This window comes from Antechinus flavipes, chromosome 1, assembly GCF_016432865.1.
Source record: "Antechinus flavipes isolate AdamAnt ecotype Samford, QLD, Australia chromosome 1, AdamAnt_v2, whole genome shotgun sequence".
NCBI lineage: Eukaryota > Metazoa > Chordata > Mammalia > Dasyuromorphia > Dasyuridae > Antechinus > Antechinus flavipes.
Window position 1 is genome coordinate 168,625,097 of NC_067398.1, and position 17,052 is coordinate 168,642,148.

At 33.7% G+C, this 17,052-nt stretch overlaps 1 protein-coding gene across 2 annotated transcripts in view; it reads left to right on the forward strand.

Moving 5' to 3' along the window:
- XRCC4 (X-ray repair cross complementing 4) overlaps positions 1-17,052 on the forward strand; it is a 362,270-nt gene that overhangs the window by 43,766 nt on the left and 301,452 nt on the right. For both annotated transcript variants that reach the window (XM_051992989.1, XM_051992998.1), the window contains exon 3: positions 3,553-3,728. In XM_051992989.1, coding sequence (XP_051848949.1) covers positions 3,553-3,728 — 176 coding nt within the window. The remainder of the gene's footprint in view (positions 1-3,552; positions 3,729-17,052) is intronic.

Here is a 17,052-nt window from a genome sequence, read left to right on the forward strand (position 1 = left end):
CTTTTAGTCACTGAAATTGCTGGGGCATGGAACAGTTGCTGCTCTATCTCTTATAATAAATAGTCAGGATTGACTGCACAGAGAGTCAAAATGAACAAGATAAAATTTAAAAGTGACAAATTTAAATTCTGTATCTAGGTTCAACTTTAGAATATTTGAATATCTTAGTTTACTATGATTCAATATAAGCCAATAAAGTCCTATGTCTTCTATACAAGCAAATTATATATTTATGTTGCTTCTACAGAAAGATATGTACTGTTTAGCTAAAAGGAAAAAAAAAAACAGTTTTTTTTGCTGCAGTAGGAATACCACATCTGCATCACTTATTTACAAAGAAATTGACCTGCCATGGCAGTGGATCTTTGTAATACTGGCTATCAAGGAGAATATGGCTAGTGGATTGCTTGAGCTCTAGAGATTTGAACTGCAGTAGCTCAAGCTAACTAAGTCTAGCACTGGTATGGTGAGGGGGTAAAGGGGCCCACAATACCGGCTCCTCAGACAGCCTATTTGAATTAGTCCAGATAGAAAATGTCACAGGTCCTTTTTGTAGTAGCAAGGAATTGGAAATTGAGGGATGCCCATCAGTTGGCTAAATAAGTTATGGCATATGAATGTAATGGAATGCTTTTGTTCTATAAGAAATGAGCAGGTAGATTTTGGGAAAATTTGGAAAAACCTACATCAGTCGTTCTCAGACTTTTGTTTTCAGTATCTTTATCCTATTAAAAATTATTGAGGATCTTTCCAGAGTGTTTTTGTTTATCTGGATTATATTTATAGACATGTACCATATTGAAAATAAAAACTATTTTTGAATTTGTAGACCCTCTAAAAGGGTTTCAGAGATCCCCAGGATTCTCTAGATCATACTTTGAGAACCACTGAACATGAACTGATGCTGAAAAAAGTGAGCAGAACCATGAGAATATTATATATAATAACAACAAGATTGTGTGATTATCAACTATGATAGACTTAGCTCTTCTCAGCAATACAGTGATTTAAGACCATTCCAGTAGACTTGTGGTGAAAAAATGCCATCCCCTTCCAGATAAAGAGCTATGGAGACTGAATGCAGATCAAAGCATATTATTTTCACTTTTTTTTTCTTTTTCCTGGTTTTTCTCCTTTGTTCTGATTTCTTTCTTCATGATATGTCCAATATGGAAATATGTTTAAAATGATAGTATGTATATATAACCTATATCAGATTATTTGCTGTCTTGGGTGGGGGGGGGGTAAGAGAGAGAGAAAAAATTTGGAACTTAAAATCTTATAAAAGTGAATGTTAAAAACTATCTTTGCATGTAATTGGAAAAAATAAAATACTATTAAGTGGAGGGAAAACTTTAAAAAAGAAAGAAAATGGGACAGGTGAAAGCTTCACTGCTGATCAGTAGTGCATTTGGGCCTATGAGTAGATTCTCTACAGGGAGGCCCAGTCTTTAAAAGAATAACAACAATATGTTAAAACAAGTTAAAATACAAAGGAGAGAAACCAAAATGACAAATAATCTCAAAATCATAGAACATTAGGAATAGTTGAGAGAATGAATAAATTAGCATTGTTTGTATTTTATTTTATTTTACTGGGAGAGAAGTCATGTGGAAGATGGAGTAAAGTTTTTCTGTCCTTATTCTTACATTAGGAAAAAGAGTTAGGACAATGTATGGAAATTATAGAGAAATATATTTTTGTTCAGTGTTACTGAATTTGCACTAGATCGAGCTATATTAACAGTTACATGGCCTATTGATAAATATTTTTGGAGGCAGATTACTGGAAAAAGTGTTCATTTTGGAATTAGAATAGATATTCTAATATATTCAAAATTCTCTATATATTATATAATAATTACTATATATATTATTATATAACATTATATTATAATGATTATATAATATATAATATATTCAAAATTTTAATATATAAAAATCGTGGTTCTGAATCTTCCCATCAGTGTTTCTCTGAACTTCATTTTATTATTATTATTTTTTTTTATTATAGCTTTTTATTTACAAGATATATGGATGGGTATTTCAGCATTGACCCTTGCAAAACCTTCTGTTCCAAATTTTTCCATCCTTCTCTCCACCCCCTCCCCCAGATGGCAGGTAGACCAATACATGTTAAATATGTTAAAATATATGTCAAATACAATATATGTATACATATCCATATAGTTATTTTGTTGTACAAGAAGAATTGGACTTTGAAATAATGTAAATTTAACCTGAGAAGGAAATCAAAAATGCAAGCGGACAAAAACAGAGGGGATTGGAAATGCTATGTATTGGTTCACACTCATTTCCCAGAGTTCTTTCGCTAGGTATATCTGTGAACTTCACTTACTTCATCTTAATTTTTTTAATTTTTATTTTCATTATTCATTCATTCATTCATTCATTCATTCATTTATTTATTCATTTATTTATTTATTTATTTTTGCTAGGGCAGTTGGGATTAAGTGACTTGCCCAGGGTCGCAGAGCTAACAAGTATTAAGTGTCTGAGGCTGGATTTGAACTCAGGTTTTTCTGATTTCAGGGCCAGCACTCTATCCACTGTACCATCTAGCTGCCCCTCTTTTTTTTTTTTTTTTAAATAAGTTTTTATTGACAGAGCCCATACCTAGGTAATTTTTTTACAACATTATACCTTGCACTCACTTCTGTTCTGACTTTTCCTCTCACTCCCTTTACCCCCTCCCTCAAATGGCAAACAGTCCTATACAAGTTAAATATGTCACAGTGTATCCTAGGTACAATATATGTGTGTAGAACCAAACAGTTCTCTTGTTGCACAGGAAGAATTGAATTCAGAAGGTAAAAATAACCTGGGAAGAAAGACAAAAATGCAAGCAGTTTACATTCATTTCCCAGTGTTCTTTCTTTGGGTGTAACAGCTTCTGTCCATCCTTGAGCAATTGAAACTGAGTTAGATCTTCTCTTTGTCAAAGAAATCCACTTCCATCAGAATACATCCTCATACAATATCATTGTTGAGGTATATAATGATCTCCTGGTTCTGCTCATTTCACTTAGTATCAGTTCATGTAAGTCTCCCCAATCCTCTCAGTATTCATCCTGCTGGTCATTTCTTACAGAACAATAATATTCCATAACATTCATATACCACAATTTATTCCACCATTCTCCAATTGATGGGCATCCATTCATTTTCCAGCTGCCTCTCTTCATCTTTAAAATGAAAAGATTTGATGGCGTGGACTTTAGGTTCCTTCTACAGAAGGTGCTATGAAGTTCAGTATATTAAATGTCTTTATATTTTGCTTCATTAATGCTTGCATAATTCACAGCAATATTTTTTGTAAGAAATTGGGATGCTTTGCCAATAATGGAAGAAATAAAATGAATATGTTAAATAGGGATGATTTTTAAATAGACTTAAGATTGATTTTCTAAATTTAAATACCTGCTAGTTGTAGTAATGAAAAGTGTATTTCAACAGATAAATACATACTATCTCTAGGTAGAATTTTGCTTTGAAACTTTAAGAAAAAAAAATCACTATATTTTCCCATAGTGACTGCATCTGAGATTTCCAAGGAAGCTGATGACATGGCAATGGAAAGAGACAAATATGTTGATGAACTGAGAAAAGCATTGGTGCTGAGAACAGAACCAGCTAATGTGTACAAATTTGATTTTTCAAAAGAGAACTGCCATTTCTCATATGAAAAAAGCCTGAAAGATGTTTCTGTAAGTAAAATTTTCATAGTTCTCATTATTAAGTGTTAAAACTCTCAACGACAATTAACTGTGTTGACTATAGAAAGCAAATAGCATTGTAATTGTAATCAGAACATATAGCTTATAGGGATTAATTTCTGAGTGTTGGTATGATTAAAAATCTAAAAAAGCTTCAAATCAAGGATTTGAGAAAATTATTTTAGCAATAACTTCTATCAGTATTTAATATTAATTTAATACTAAATTTTTAATACTAATAGTATATTTTTAAAAAGATATTTTCAGTTGTAATTTATCATTTACCATTAGGGCTATCATGAAGTGATTAAAAAAAAGGGATGTGATGAAGTGAAAAAAAAAAGATTATTTTTTGTCAGTGATATTTTTCATGATGATGCTAGATATTTTATAGATATTTGTATGATGGAATAGCTTTGTCAGATTCAGTATGAAAGTCTTACTCATTTGGACAGAATAGTGTCAGAACATCCTTGGATAAATGAAAGAATGGAAAAGAATAGCTTTAAATATTTTTAAATTTTTATATCTAGTTTCTTACTTTAAATTAAACCACAGTATGTTATAAAGTAAAAAGCATAACTTAGCAGAAGTAAAGAATTTTCTTAGTGTCAAGAATTAGTTAGAAAACATTGAAATAGAAATAAAGTTAAATGAAATCAGTTCATATTAAAAATGTTTAAATGTTTTTCTATTAAATTGGGCAACTTGCCAAAAAACGGTATTGGTGTTTGTTTGTTTTTAATCTCTGGATGCTCATTCAGGTCTAAAGCCTATTTTGAATTGAGTTTAATTTAAATTTCATGTATAAATATATATTATTAGTGACATTTTGTATTGGCATAAATTGAACTTCAAAGACGACATTCCTTTAGTTTTTCATAAATTAATAGGTTGTCTCTGAGGATTATATGGCTTAACATATGCTTACCTTATTTTGGAATATATCCACCTTAGCTAGATGGCTATTTGGACTGTACATATCTGCTTCCATCATTGAGCCCAGACTTAAGAGCCTTTCCAGTAGTGTGCTGCCTTTGAGTACCCAGAGTTACCTGTACTTTACAATGAAGAGTTAAAGTAAGATTTTAATGGAGATTATATACCTGTATGTATATGTATGTTTACGTTTAATCCTGAATTCTTCAATATGTATCCATCTATCTAAATAGCTGTCTATCTATTTTCACATTAAAGATTTGAATCTTCCCCCCAAAAAAACCCCCTAAAAATAAAGGAAAGCAGCTATACCTGCTTATTAATGTGTTTAGTATTTGTGTATATGTGTATGTATATGTATATATATTCATATACCCAGATACATTTACAGTTAGTATTATCTAAAATCATACAAACAGTATTGAAAAATAGTGTATTCACACAGCATCATAGAATTGGAGAATTAAAAGGGACTTCAACAGCATTTAGGATAAACCCTCATTGGGTGTATGGAGTGTTTAAGAGGACTAATATCTCTGGTGTGAGGGTCTGCCAAGCCCTTTTAAAGGTTGCTTATCTAACTGTGGTGTCCACCCTCAGCTAATTCTTACCTGTGGCTTCAAAAAGCTGGAGTATGCACAGTGGCCGCATCCTAGTTATAAAACCAAACCATCTCAAAAGACAGGCTAAACCAGATTGAGGGTAACAAATATGCCTCAGACTCATTAGTGAGTTAAGGGGATGTCTATCCCAAGAATATGACGGCTTTCCTTTGTAGAATGGATGGATGAGAACAGTTTATTCAAACAGTCATAAAGGTGGTTGAAGTAAAACTCTGGTGGAGCACTTAGAGCTTGATCACATAAAAAATGCTAAGGTCATCTATTGCATCCTGAGCCACTGATATTTGTCTTGACTTTTATTTTGCCACTAGTCTGGAAGATAAAGTGAAGCTGATAACTTTGAGCCATTCTGCCTCAATTAAATCTGCTTCATTCATAAGTTAAGATATCATCCCATGACAAACAGGTTCCAACTCATATCTAATACCTACAATGCTGTCTCTCCTTGAAGACTTCTGGTGAAGGAGGAACCCATTATTTCTAAGGGAAATCCTCCACATCTAAATAGTTCTGATTATTAGTAAATTTTTTCTGATTTCAAGGCCATTTCCCTTTTTGCAACTTCTCCCATTGTTTCTATTTCTACTGTCTGGGGACAAACAGAACAAGTCTAAGCTCTCTTTCATATAATAGTTCTTTGACCTAAAGGCAGCATTCATAATTTACATAGATATCGTTTGCTTAAAATTTCCACATTGATGCATGTTTTTATTATTGTCAGATAATATAATGAAGAAATAATTTCAGTCATAAACTGAAAAACAGTATTTTTTTGTGAAATATGGTATTTTTATATATTTAAATTTGTCTTAGTATTAAATTAATATTTTGTATATCATATAGACAAGGACAAAAATGTAAAGAGGAATTCTCACCAAGTTGTAAACATCTGATATATAAAGACCTCATTTGTACAGCTCACTTCAGGCATAAAAATAATTACTTGCATATTGTCTTCCTCTGCCTTATAGCCTTTTCACTTCCTTTCCCAGTTCCACTTCAAAAAAGCAACTCATCCTTCCATTTCTCTGCATGCTTTACCTGGTGCTAGAATTGTACTCAGTGATTTACCTTTTTTTTTTTTTTTCTGTCTTTGGATATTCAGAATTTTTAGTTAATTAAATCTCAGGATGTGTTGAAACAGGAAATATCAGATCTTTTGAATTCACTTACTTTTCCTGTTCTTTCTGTCAGCCCTTGCCCATATGTGTCAAGCTAGGAAAGCCAACAGAAAGACTAAAGCTATATATTAAAGAAAAGGAAAGCTCTTGTATATGAAATAAACTTGTATTTCAGCATAGTAAAAGGCACATAACATGGGACCTACTTCAAATCCTGGTTCTGCTGCTTACTTGTTCAACCTTGTATAAGAGTTTTAAGGCTTTCTAAGTTTCAGTTCCTTCTTGATCTTTTAGTCACCACTCCTCCCTTTTTTAATCCCATGAAAGTGCCCCTCTAGAATCTCTGCAAAGTTTTCAATTTACCTTTTTTAAATAGCATTGTCCTCTAATTCATCAATTTTCAAACATCAGTATTTAAGATTTTGAACTTTTTAATCCAGTTCAATGATTTTTCTATTTTATTTATCCGTAAGCATTGCAACAGTGCTATTTTTGGTATTGAATATAAATCTGTACCTATGTGGCTATGGAAGTGATTCTTACTTTGCCCCACAATTTAGAAGCTGATGGATATGTGACATGTTCTCAGTTTTATGAAAAAAAATAAAGTAAGGAAACTAAAGAAACTTATGTTAAAAAGGACAAGTCAGAAGCCTATATAATTGCCGTGTATCTTTGTGGCTTCGGATGATCTTAATTCAAAGGACCATTTCCAGATGAAATATAATAATTCTGTAAGAAAAGACTACCTACTATAATGGGCTTTATTTATCTTCTGCCAACATCTTTTTTATAATTTGTGATGACTTTCTGGTCTGTGCCTGCATGAATTGGAAATTTGTTGTACTACAATTCTTACAAAAATAGAAGATTGTAAAAGTTTAAAAATTCCCTTTAGTTTGGGTAGTTTGTACTGAAAGAGTAATATAAATCCTCATAAAGTTTCTTTTCCCAATGTATGTATATGTAACTACATAGAGAAAAATATCTATATATTTATCTCTCTCTCTCTCTCTCTCTCTCTCTCTCTCTTCCCTTTCTTATCTTCCTCCCTCCCTTCACTCATCTATTTGAACCTCATCTTTTACTTTAGGTAGAAAAAGACAATTAAGTTTTATTACTTGTTAGTTATAGAACAAAGCTATTCTTTTTCAGTTATTGCAATCTTTTATCTTTGATAGCTTTTTTATTTGTTATATTCATCTTCATTTAAAGTTAACGACAATAGTAATAGCTTATATTTTTGTACTGCTTTAAAGCTTGCAAAGGTTATTATTTACATTATTTTATTTGAGTTCTTGAAAATACATGCTACTTTTATTCTCATTTTATAAAAGATGAAATTTAGGCTTAGAGATATTAATTGACATGCCCAGGATTAGGCTTAGAGGTATTAACTGACACGTCCAGGATTATACAGTTAGTAAATATCGAAAGTGGAATTTGAATCCAGTATTTCTTAATTTTAGATCCAGTAATCTGTGGCATGTCATTTTATAGGAAACATTTAAAAGTCACATTTAAAATTATTTTAATGTAGTCATTTTGAGTAAGCCAACTAAATTTTAAGGTATAAGTTATTATAATAAAAAAGTCATATTTTATAGAGTGTAAGAATATGCTTTAAGGATCAGTTGATCCTTATGATAACATTTATGTCATCAAAGCTAATTTATTCTGTAATTGTCAGAAACTGTTAATGAACCTACACATAAAACTTAGGATCTATTCTTAAGCAGTAGAGAAGGAAACCATGGGGGTAGCTAGGTGGTGCAGTTGATAGAGCACTAGCCCTGAAGTCAAGAGGAGATCAGTTCAAATTTGGTTTCAGACACTTAACACACTTCCTAACTGTACGACTTTGGGCAAGTCATTTAAATCCAATTGCCTCAGCCAAAACAAATAAATAAATAAATAAAGGAACCCATAATAGGGAGTGTCAGATGGTATAAGGTACAGTCTTATGGAAAAGGCAGGAAAGGATGGGATCAAGGACTTATTTTGAAAAGTTACATTGGCAAGGCCTACATATACCGGGGTTAAATTGTACAGTTCTACTATCCTAATTGTGTAATCTAGTCATATATTCCAACTGCTTTCTCTTATTCTATCACCTACCAAATAAATGTCATCTATATATTCTTAAGTCTAAAAAGTTTTCTCTTGACAGAATTATGTAGTCATCAGAAGCAAATCCATCTGATATTATTTTTTAATCATGAGATAGATGTTTAGAATCCATCTTTATGCTAATAATAGATATCTCTTCAGTAAGAAACTACTAGATCATATGTGTATGTAAGTATATAATATATGTGTGTGCATATATATTCATTGGATATTATGTAGATATGTAGATTATGTGTATTTGTAGATAATATAGATCTGTGTATTTGTACACACGCATACAACTTAATTTCAAATTTGTTAAGAGTCATTATTTAAAGGTATTTGGAGGAGTTTGAGGGAGAGCTAGAGCAACTCCCTGTCTTTACTTTGCCATCTTGGCCTTCTCCAATTTAATTTATCCAGAAACATAGTTGCAAAATTCCAGAATTTCATAATAAAAAAAAATGTCCATATTTGCAGCCCAGAGGAAAGAAAGCATTCATAAAATTAAAAAGCACAGATTTGAATCAGTTTGAATTACAGATTTGTCAACAATGACAGCAAATAAAAAAAATGATAATGTAAAATTATTTTTCATTTATTTCAGTTTATTGTTCAATAATTCAGTCTTGTCTGATTTTGTGACCCCATGGACTTTAGTATTCCAGTACTAGCTGTAGGATTTTCTTGGCAAAGATGCCAGAGTTGTTTGCCATTTCTTTCTCCAGTGACTTAAGGCAAACAGGTTAAGTGATTTGTCCAGAGTCATAAAGCTAGTGTCTAAGGCCATATTTGAATTCAAATCTTCCTAAGTCCAGATCCAATGTTCTATCCACTGAGCCATATGGCATACATCAAACAGAAAGGCAGATCAGCCTCTGTTACCTACTCTGCAAAACTATATGTTCACTGTTACGGCAATAATGGATCTTCTGAGTTCAAAAGTTTTCATTCTTTTTCTGCTGAGAAATCTGGAAGTAAACTAGACTTTTTTTTAGAATGTGATTCCTAAATCATAATCTTATATAAACTGCCTAGAAGAGAGGAAAAAAAATAAAAAAGAGAAAAAAGAAAAATACAAATGTCTTATCATTAAAAATAGAATTCCAGATCTGTTTTCAGTGTGGGTAGGAGAGAAGAGTGCAATATTTAAGAATGTATCATAATAAAGGAAGATTAACTTGATCTAGTATTTTCTGTGGTTGGAAAGTATGTGGCTGCATTCTTGTTCACGGATAAGATTGGATTGTTAAAAGCAGGGGTCCTCAAACTACTGCCCGCAGCCAGATGCGACAGCTGAGGATATTTATCCCCCTCACCCAGGGCTATGAAGTTTATTTATTTAAAGGCCCACAAAACAAAGTTTTTGTTTTTACTATAGTCCGGCCTTCCAACAGTCTGAGGGACAGTGAACTGGCCCCCTGTTTAAAAAAGTTTGAGGACCCCTGGTTAAAAGCATAATAGTCAATACACCTAATGGAGGGGGAAATCACATTTAACTACAACTTTCTGTGCTGATGAACTGAATTCATCAATTAAAAATAAACAAATTAAGGAATGAATTGGAAAATAAATCTCCAAAATATACTGCTATAAGAAACACATATTTGCTTAAAGATGTGAAGGGATATGTATGTATGTATGTATGTATATATATATATATATATATATATATATATATATATATATATATATATATATATATATATAGAAAAATCTAAGCTCTCAAATTCAGAAGGAAGGACTAAATCTAAGTATAAAGGAATTATAATCGTGATTTCTAGCTGTTAGTCCTTCATTTTTTAAGAAGACTAGTAGGGCGATATCTTGACTTGTGCATTAATTGGATTTGAGGCAGAGTTTCATAAAGTTGTGAGCTTCAATTTCTCTTTCAGAGTCATCAGAGTCCATTGGCAAGGCAAAAGTCAAGGCAGCTGGCAGTGGTGTAGGATGCATCTTCTGTGTTTGATTAAGCTAAGTTTCATAGAATCTGCTCAGCCATCTTCATGGTTGTTGAACAAACTGTTCTCATCCATTTGTTCTATCAGGGGAAATCTTCATAAGCTAGGGGTGGACATCCCCTTAATTCACTGATAGATTTGAGATCTGTCAGTATCCCTCAACCTAGTTAAGACTGTCTACTGAGTTGCTTTGTTTTACTAAGATGTGGCCAGTGTGGATGCTGCAGCTTTTTGGAACCACATGTGATACCAAAGATAGATTAGCAGTCTTGAAAAGGGCTTGGCAAACTCTCACACCAGAAGTCCCAGTCCTCCCTAAAGACCTTATGTGTCTCCAATTTCTAGCATCGCAATAAATATATACATGCTGTTGAGAGAGAGCATGGCATATTGAATATAGAAATTATCTTAAAATCTTAAAAAAAAAGGTAAGTTAAATCTTACCTTTAACTCATGATAATCAAAATCATAGTGATTTTGATTAGTATAATTAGTATGAAGATGAGTCTACTCAACTGTAGATCTGGTGCTCTATTCTCTGTGCCACTTAGCTGCCCCAGTAAAATATGATATGTCTAGCAATCAACTTCTCAAAGGAAAACTTTATTTAAAATTTTAAAATGAACAATATAGCATGATACTAATTCAGGAGGACTTTAACATTCTTTTGTCAGAGATTAACAAATCTACTGGCAAAAAAAAAATACAGAAAGAACTTAAGAATTTGAATGGAAATCATAGAGAATGTGATATCCTCGGGCCTTTCTCCCATGATACACAAAAGTTGATCATATATCAGGACATAAATAATTCATAAACAAATACAGGATGACAAACCTTAATAGTATCTTTTATACACCATCATATAATGGAATTTGTCAATAGCAAAGGAAATATGAGAAACAATATGACAAAATGATTAGAGTTCTAATGTTGAAGTCAAGATCTAAGATCTGCTTCAGACACATATTGGCTGTGTAATTCTAATTCACTTTACCTTTGAATCCCACGTATCACTTTGTAATTTGTAGAATGGTTACTGATCTGGATTGGTAGTAGTAGTTTCTTAATAAGGAGTTCCCTGTACTGATAAAACCAAAGGTCTTAATTTAAAAAAAAGTAAAAGAAAAATAAGCAAAAATAGTAAACTGATCTAAATTGAGTTTGAAAATGCTAAATAATAAGTGTATCAAAGGTCAAATTTATAGAAATAATTAAAATTATGGTAAAATAATAATGAAAAACCTACCAAAATCCATGGAATATAACTTAGGAAGATCTTATAGAAAATTTATATCACTGTGTACTTTCATTATCAAAAAAGAGTTAATCATGCTGCATTTAAAAAAAAAAACAAGAAAAATAAATTTAAATATTCACAATATTCATATTTAAGTAGGATAAACAGAATGTGAAATAGAAAACAACTTGTTAGAAACAAAAACAAAAGCTGTTATTTTTAAATGACAAGAAAATTGAGATCATTAATTTCTTTTTTAAAGAGACAATAAAAAATGAAAATCACAAAAATAGAGATGTAATAAATAAAAATATTATGCTAAGTTATGTGGCAACAACATTTCAAAATTAAATGATTATGTATGAAAATTAAATAAACAGGAAATACATAATCCAAATAATTTGATCTCATAAAAGAAAATAAAAAATAAATCTGAGAAAAATACAATTGAATAGCAACATGCTAACCCTGAAAGATTTAATATTGAATTCTGTTAAACATTAAAAAAAAAAATTAAAACTCAAACTACTTTCTAGACTTTTATGAGGTTCAGAAATACATTCTCAAAAATGAAAAGAGCTCTGAAAGTAACTTCCTCAGATTATTTCTTGTCCTGACTAATTGTGTTGAGGTGTGAGAAATGAGAGTTGAGACATCCCCTGACAGCAATGGGATCCCCTGGCGGGTCATGCAGGCTTTGTGAAAGAATTCACAAACCTCAATGAATACAAGCTCTAGGTTTGTGGCAAGAATGGGTTTATTATACTAAGAAAACAGTTTTCTTAGTGGGCAAACTCCTGTTAGGACTTTTGCAAAAGTCTGGGCACAGCATTAGATTTTAGTGAGTTTCTTTGGTGCCGAGTGCTAGGCACCTTTCAATAGACGGAGATGATAATGCCCTTGGCCAAGATCTCCAATTGAATGGAAAGATATTACTTATCTGGTAGTTTCCCTTATGAACATGAGGGTGGGAGGATTTGAGACCCACAACCATCATTCCTCCAAAGGTTAAGGGGGATATAGTTTACATCAGGGCCTTTCTAACCAATTTCCTCCAAAGATTAAGGCGACAGTTTACATCATTCCTCCCTCAAGCAGTTACTACCAAATTCATTTGGGGCAAAGGGATGAAGGTTTCTTCTTCTGTAGCTGCTTCAAGCTGACAAGGATCTTAGAGATGTCCCTATTTTCAATGGAAGTTCAGGCCCAGGAGGAGAAGTGTGAGATCTGAAGATAGCAGCAGTAGAATCTAGGGGATGTTGGATATCCAAGTCACTTGTCCCAGAATCTTCAGACTGAAGAAATAGTTAGAAGTTTGTAGCTTGGAGCCTGAAGGAAACAAACCTTACAAGAAGATTAAAAATAAGAAGAAAAAAATCAGGGTGGAGATGGTGACATATGGGAATGGGGCCTGATGTCCCCGAATCCCCACTGCCCATGGAGCTCCCTAGCTGAAAGGCTAAGAAAGAGTTAATTACTGGCAGGGGCCATAAAATGATATCAAGAAAAGCTGGAGGGAAAATGCTAGGAGCAAAGTTCTCATCCTTGGAGTGAGAAAGAGGAAGGAGATTATAATAAGAGAAAGGATACAGACAGTTTCACTCTTCTTTCTCCAGGGTATTCTGAGAAGTAAAAGCTGGACTGTTGTTTCTCTGCAAGGAACTAGGCAGGCTTAGGTGACATATGATCTCTTTTAGCAAGTACCTTGATACCTCTTGAGCCTTCTCAATCTTGCAGGGAAAAACTTCTACCCAATTAGTAAAATTGTCCACAAAGATCAAAAGCAACTTGAAACCAATCTCCCTTGGGTATATGCCCCTTCTCTGAACAAGCTTCAGGAGAAGGGGAAGTTTAACAGCTAAAAGTTGACTTGAGAATGTTTGAAACCAGCCAGGAGGAGAAAATATTTGTTTCTGTGGGCTATAAGAAGGGGTATAAAAATCAGGAAGCTGGGGGATCAAAGGTGCCATAGTCAGGGTGACCAGGCAACAGTTTTAGCAACTAAATGTACAACCCTGTTCCCTTTGGTTTGAAGTGAATCTCTCTTCTGGTGTCCTTTACAAAATATGACTGAAACCTCTCTGGGTCCATGGACAGCTTGCAATAACTATAGAATTTCTCATGCACATTTAATAGAATTCTTTGCTGTCAAAAGTCCCCTTTCTTTCCATATAGCCCCATGTGCATGCAAAATATGAAAAGCATATTTGGTATCAATATAGATGTTCACTCTCATTCCCTTCCCCAGTTCGAAAGCTCTGGTTAATGCATGTGTTCAACTTTCTGGGCAGCAGTCCCAGGGGGCAGTGGCTTAGACTCCAGAGTGCTATTGAAGGTCACCACAGAATAACATGCCTTTCCCCATTTTCAGGAAAGCTCGACTCATTTGTAAACCATTCACCATCTGGGTTGTCAAGGGGAATGTCCTTTTAAGTCAGATCGGTTGGAGTAGACAGAATTTAAAGCTTCTTCACAATTATGATTGATGTGTCCTGACTGAGTGTCGTCAGGAAGCAAGGTGGCAGAATTGACAATATGGCACACCTGGAGAGTCAGGTTGGGGGTATCTAGCAGGAGAGCTTGATATCTAGTAAGCCTCCCACCAGCTGCCTCTGATGCCCTTTGTCTTATAAAATGCTCTGAACCCAGTGTGGGGTTAAAACCTCTAATGGCTGCCCCAAAGTAAGTTTTGAGGCTTCTTCAGTTAAAAGGGCTGCCAGCAGCCACTTCTCTGAGGCAGGAGAGCCATTCTAGGGAAACTGAGTCCACTTCCTTTGAGAAGCAGGCATCTGGGCTAGAATCAAGCCCCAGAATTAAGACCCCAAGGTCAGGGTCTTTTCAGGACTGCAGATCAAGATAAGACTCAAGTTAAGGGGCTCCAAATCTCTTAACCCTCTAGCTAAAAGTTTGTGCTTAAAAAATTTCTCAATTCTGACAGAGGAATCTATTTTCTTCCAGATTTCAGAGGAAATATTGGAGGGCTTTGGGAACAGCATAAAAAGACCATCAGGAGGTCTGAGAAGAGAAAACTGGGTCCCCAATTTCACCATGAAATCACGCCCCAATAAGGAAGCACGATAGGAGGGAACAATAAGAAATGAGTGTTTAAATAATAGGTCACCAAACTGGCAAGACAGAAGGAAAGTCTCCAAACAGTTCTTAAGTTTTCCTTTAACTGCAGGATCTCCTCATATCTTCAGATTAAGTAAACCCCCACCCATTTTGCTGTTTAGCTTATTTTTGCATGCTTTCTTCTCCCATTCCCCCATTCCCCCATTGTGAGCTCCTTGGGAGCAGGAACTTTCTTATGCCTCTCTTTGTATCTGTAGCACTTAACACAATGCCTGGCATAGTGATGGTGTTTAATAAATATTTAATTGACTGACTTTGTTAACAAAAAATAATAATTTGGTCATAAAATAAAGGAGCCATATTTAAAAAGTCCTTTCTTGAGACAGATATGGCCTTACGATCTAATTAGGGGAGAAACATATTGGGAAAGAGCAAAATAAATCAGTGTCAAATACAAATTGAAATAAAAAAGGGTCAGCATGAACAGTCAGGAAACAGGAAAGAAAGCTTCAGCAAGGCCAGTGACACCTAGCATCCTAAAGAAACAGTAGTTTTAATAAAGATCTTTTTAGAGCCTTTATTTCTGGATGCCTTAGAAATAATTAGGCAACTCTGGAAGAATTGAAGAAGTAGGTTTAGGTCCTTTTGACACCTACAGACTTTGTGACCCTTGAAAAGATTGTAAATTTCCTTATAAGTGCTGATTTGGTTGTTGAAGAAGTTTCCTTATGGGGAATTCCCTGTATCAACTCTCAGATCTGTTCTAAATAACCACAATAAGAGTCCACATAGAATGGAATATTCTGGTTCTTGAAGGACAGTTATTGAAGTACAGCCAGGTCTCTGAAGTTTAAGGTTTTCTCTTTAACTGATCAGGAGCTTTCAGGGTTCATAATTAATGAGAAACCCCTTCCTTTTTGCTGGACTGAGGCAGCTGGGAGTGGAGTGCAAGACCTTTCTGAGCTTTATTGAGTTAGGAAAGGCCACTAAGGAAATACCTCTGTGACCTTGGTGCCTGCTGAGGCCAGAGATAGGCTGCTGGCTTTGGGGATCCTATTGTGTGTACATTTTAAAAGTTTGAAAGACATAGTACCCAAGTAATTAGCCATTTTATTAATAATGCTGGAATTTTATTAATAAAAGTGTCCAGTGGCACTCTTGAATTTTAAAGGCCTTAGGGTAGTAGCCTCATAGTGTATATGCCCTTGAAAGAGTGGGTGTTCCTGAGGCAATCATCTTTGATTGGTTAACAGTTATTGAAAGAATGAATATTATGAGAGGTAGCTTATTTTTCAATGAGGGTCTTTAGATACAGTGAGCACCCAAGTCTTGATCAAAGAGTCATCAATTTCCATATCACTTGAATGAAAAAAGGGAGAATCCACATTTTCCCAGATTTGTTTGAACAAACACTAAGAACAAGAACCTTCCCATTCACCTGAACTTTGAATTTCTTTAACTGTCTTTGATTAGATCTTAGCTTGCCTGGTTAAGTGCCCAAGATTTGCCACACTAATTAATACCTGGATAAGTAAGTAGAAAAGAAGAAAAACCTTGGTCCTAATTCAATAATTAGTTATTAATTCAAGAGAGAAGTGGAAGAAGTAGAATTTTAGTTTTACTCTAAAAGGAGAGAGTTCATTCAGCTTCTGAGAAAGAATAAAAGAGGAACATTTCAGGTAACTATGAAGGCATCCATATCTCTTATTTGGGGTAAATTGAGGCCAATTTGGTTTCTTTGTAGAATTTGTGCAGGGGTAATGGGAAATAAAGTTGGTATTATATTTTGGAAGGTATTGATTGCAAGACTAAGGTGTTTGACTTTTTTTTTTTTTTATATGGTTGAGAGCAATTGAATTTGAGGGTATTTGTGTAATAAAAGTACTATGTATAGTTCTATCCCTGGTACAAAGAAAGAATTGAAGTAAGAAGAAACCACAGGTAAGAAAACTAGGTAAAGAGTACTACAGTAGTCCAAATGTGGCATGATAATACTCTGAATTAGAATGGTAGTACTGGCAATGGAAAATAAGTAATGGAAGAAGAATTATTCTTGATACTTGATATTTGTACTTGATACTTGATATTGATAGAATAATGAATACATTAAGTTATTGACCAATTATTAATAGAATTCTGAGTAACTGCAAGTTGTGATTTAATTTGTTGGCAATCCAAATTTCCTTGTTTTCCAAGTCCTTATTAAATGCCTTTTGATTATATTGACTAAAGAACCTACTCAGTTATTTA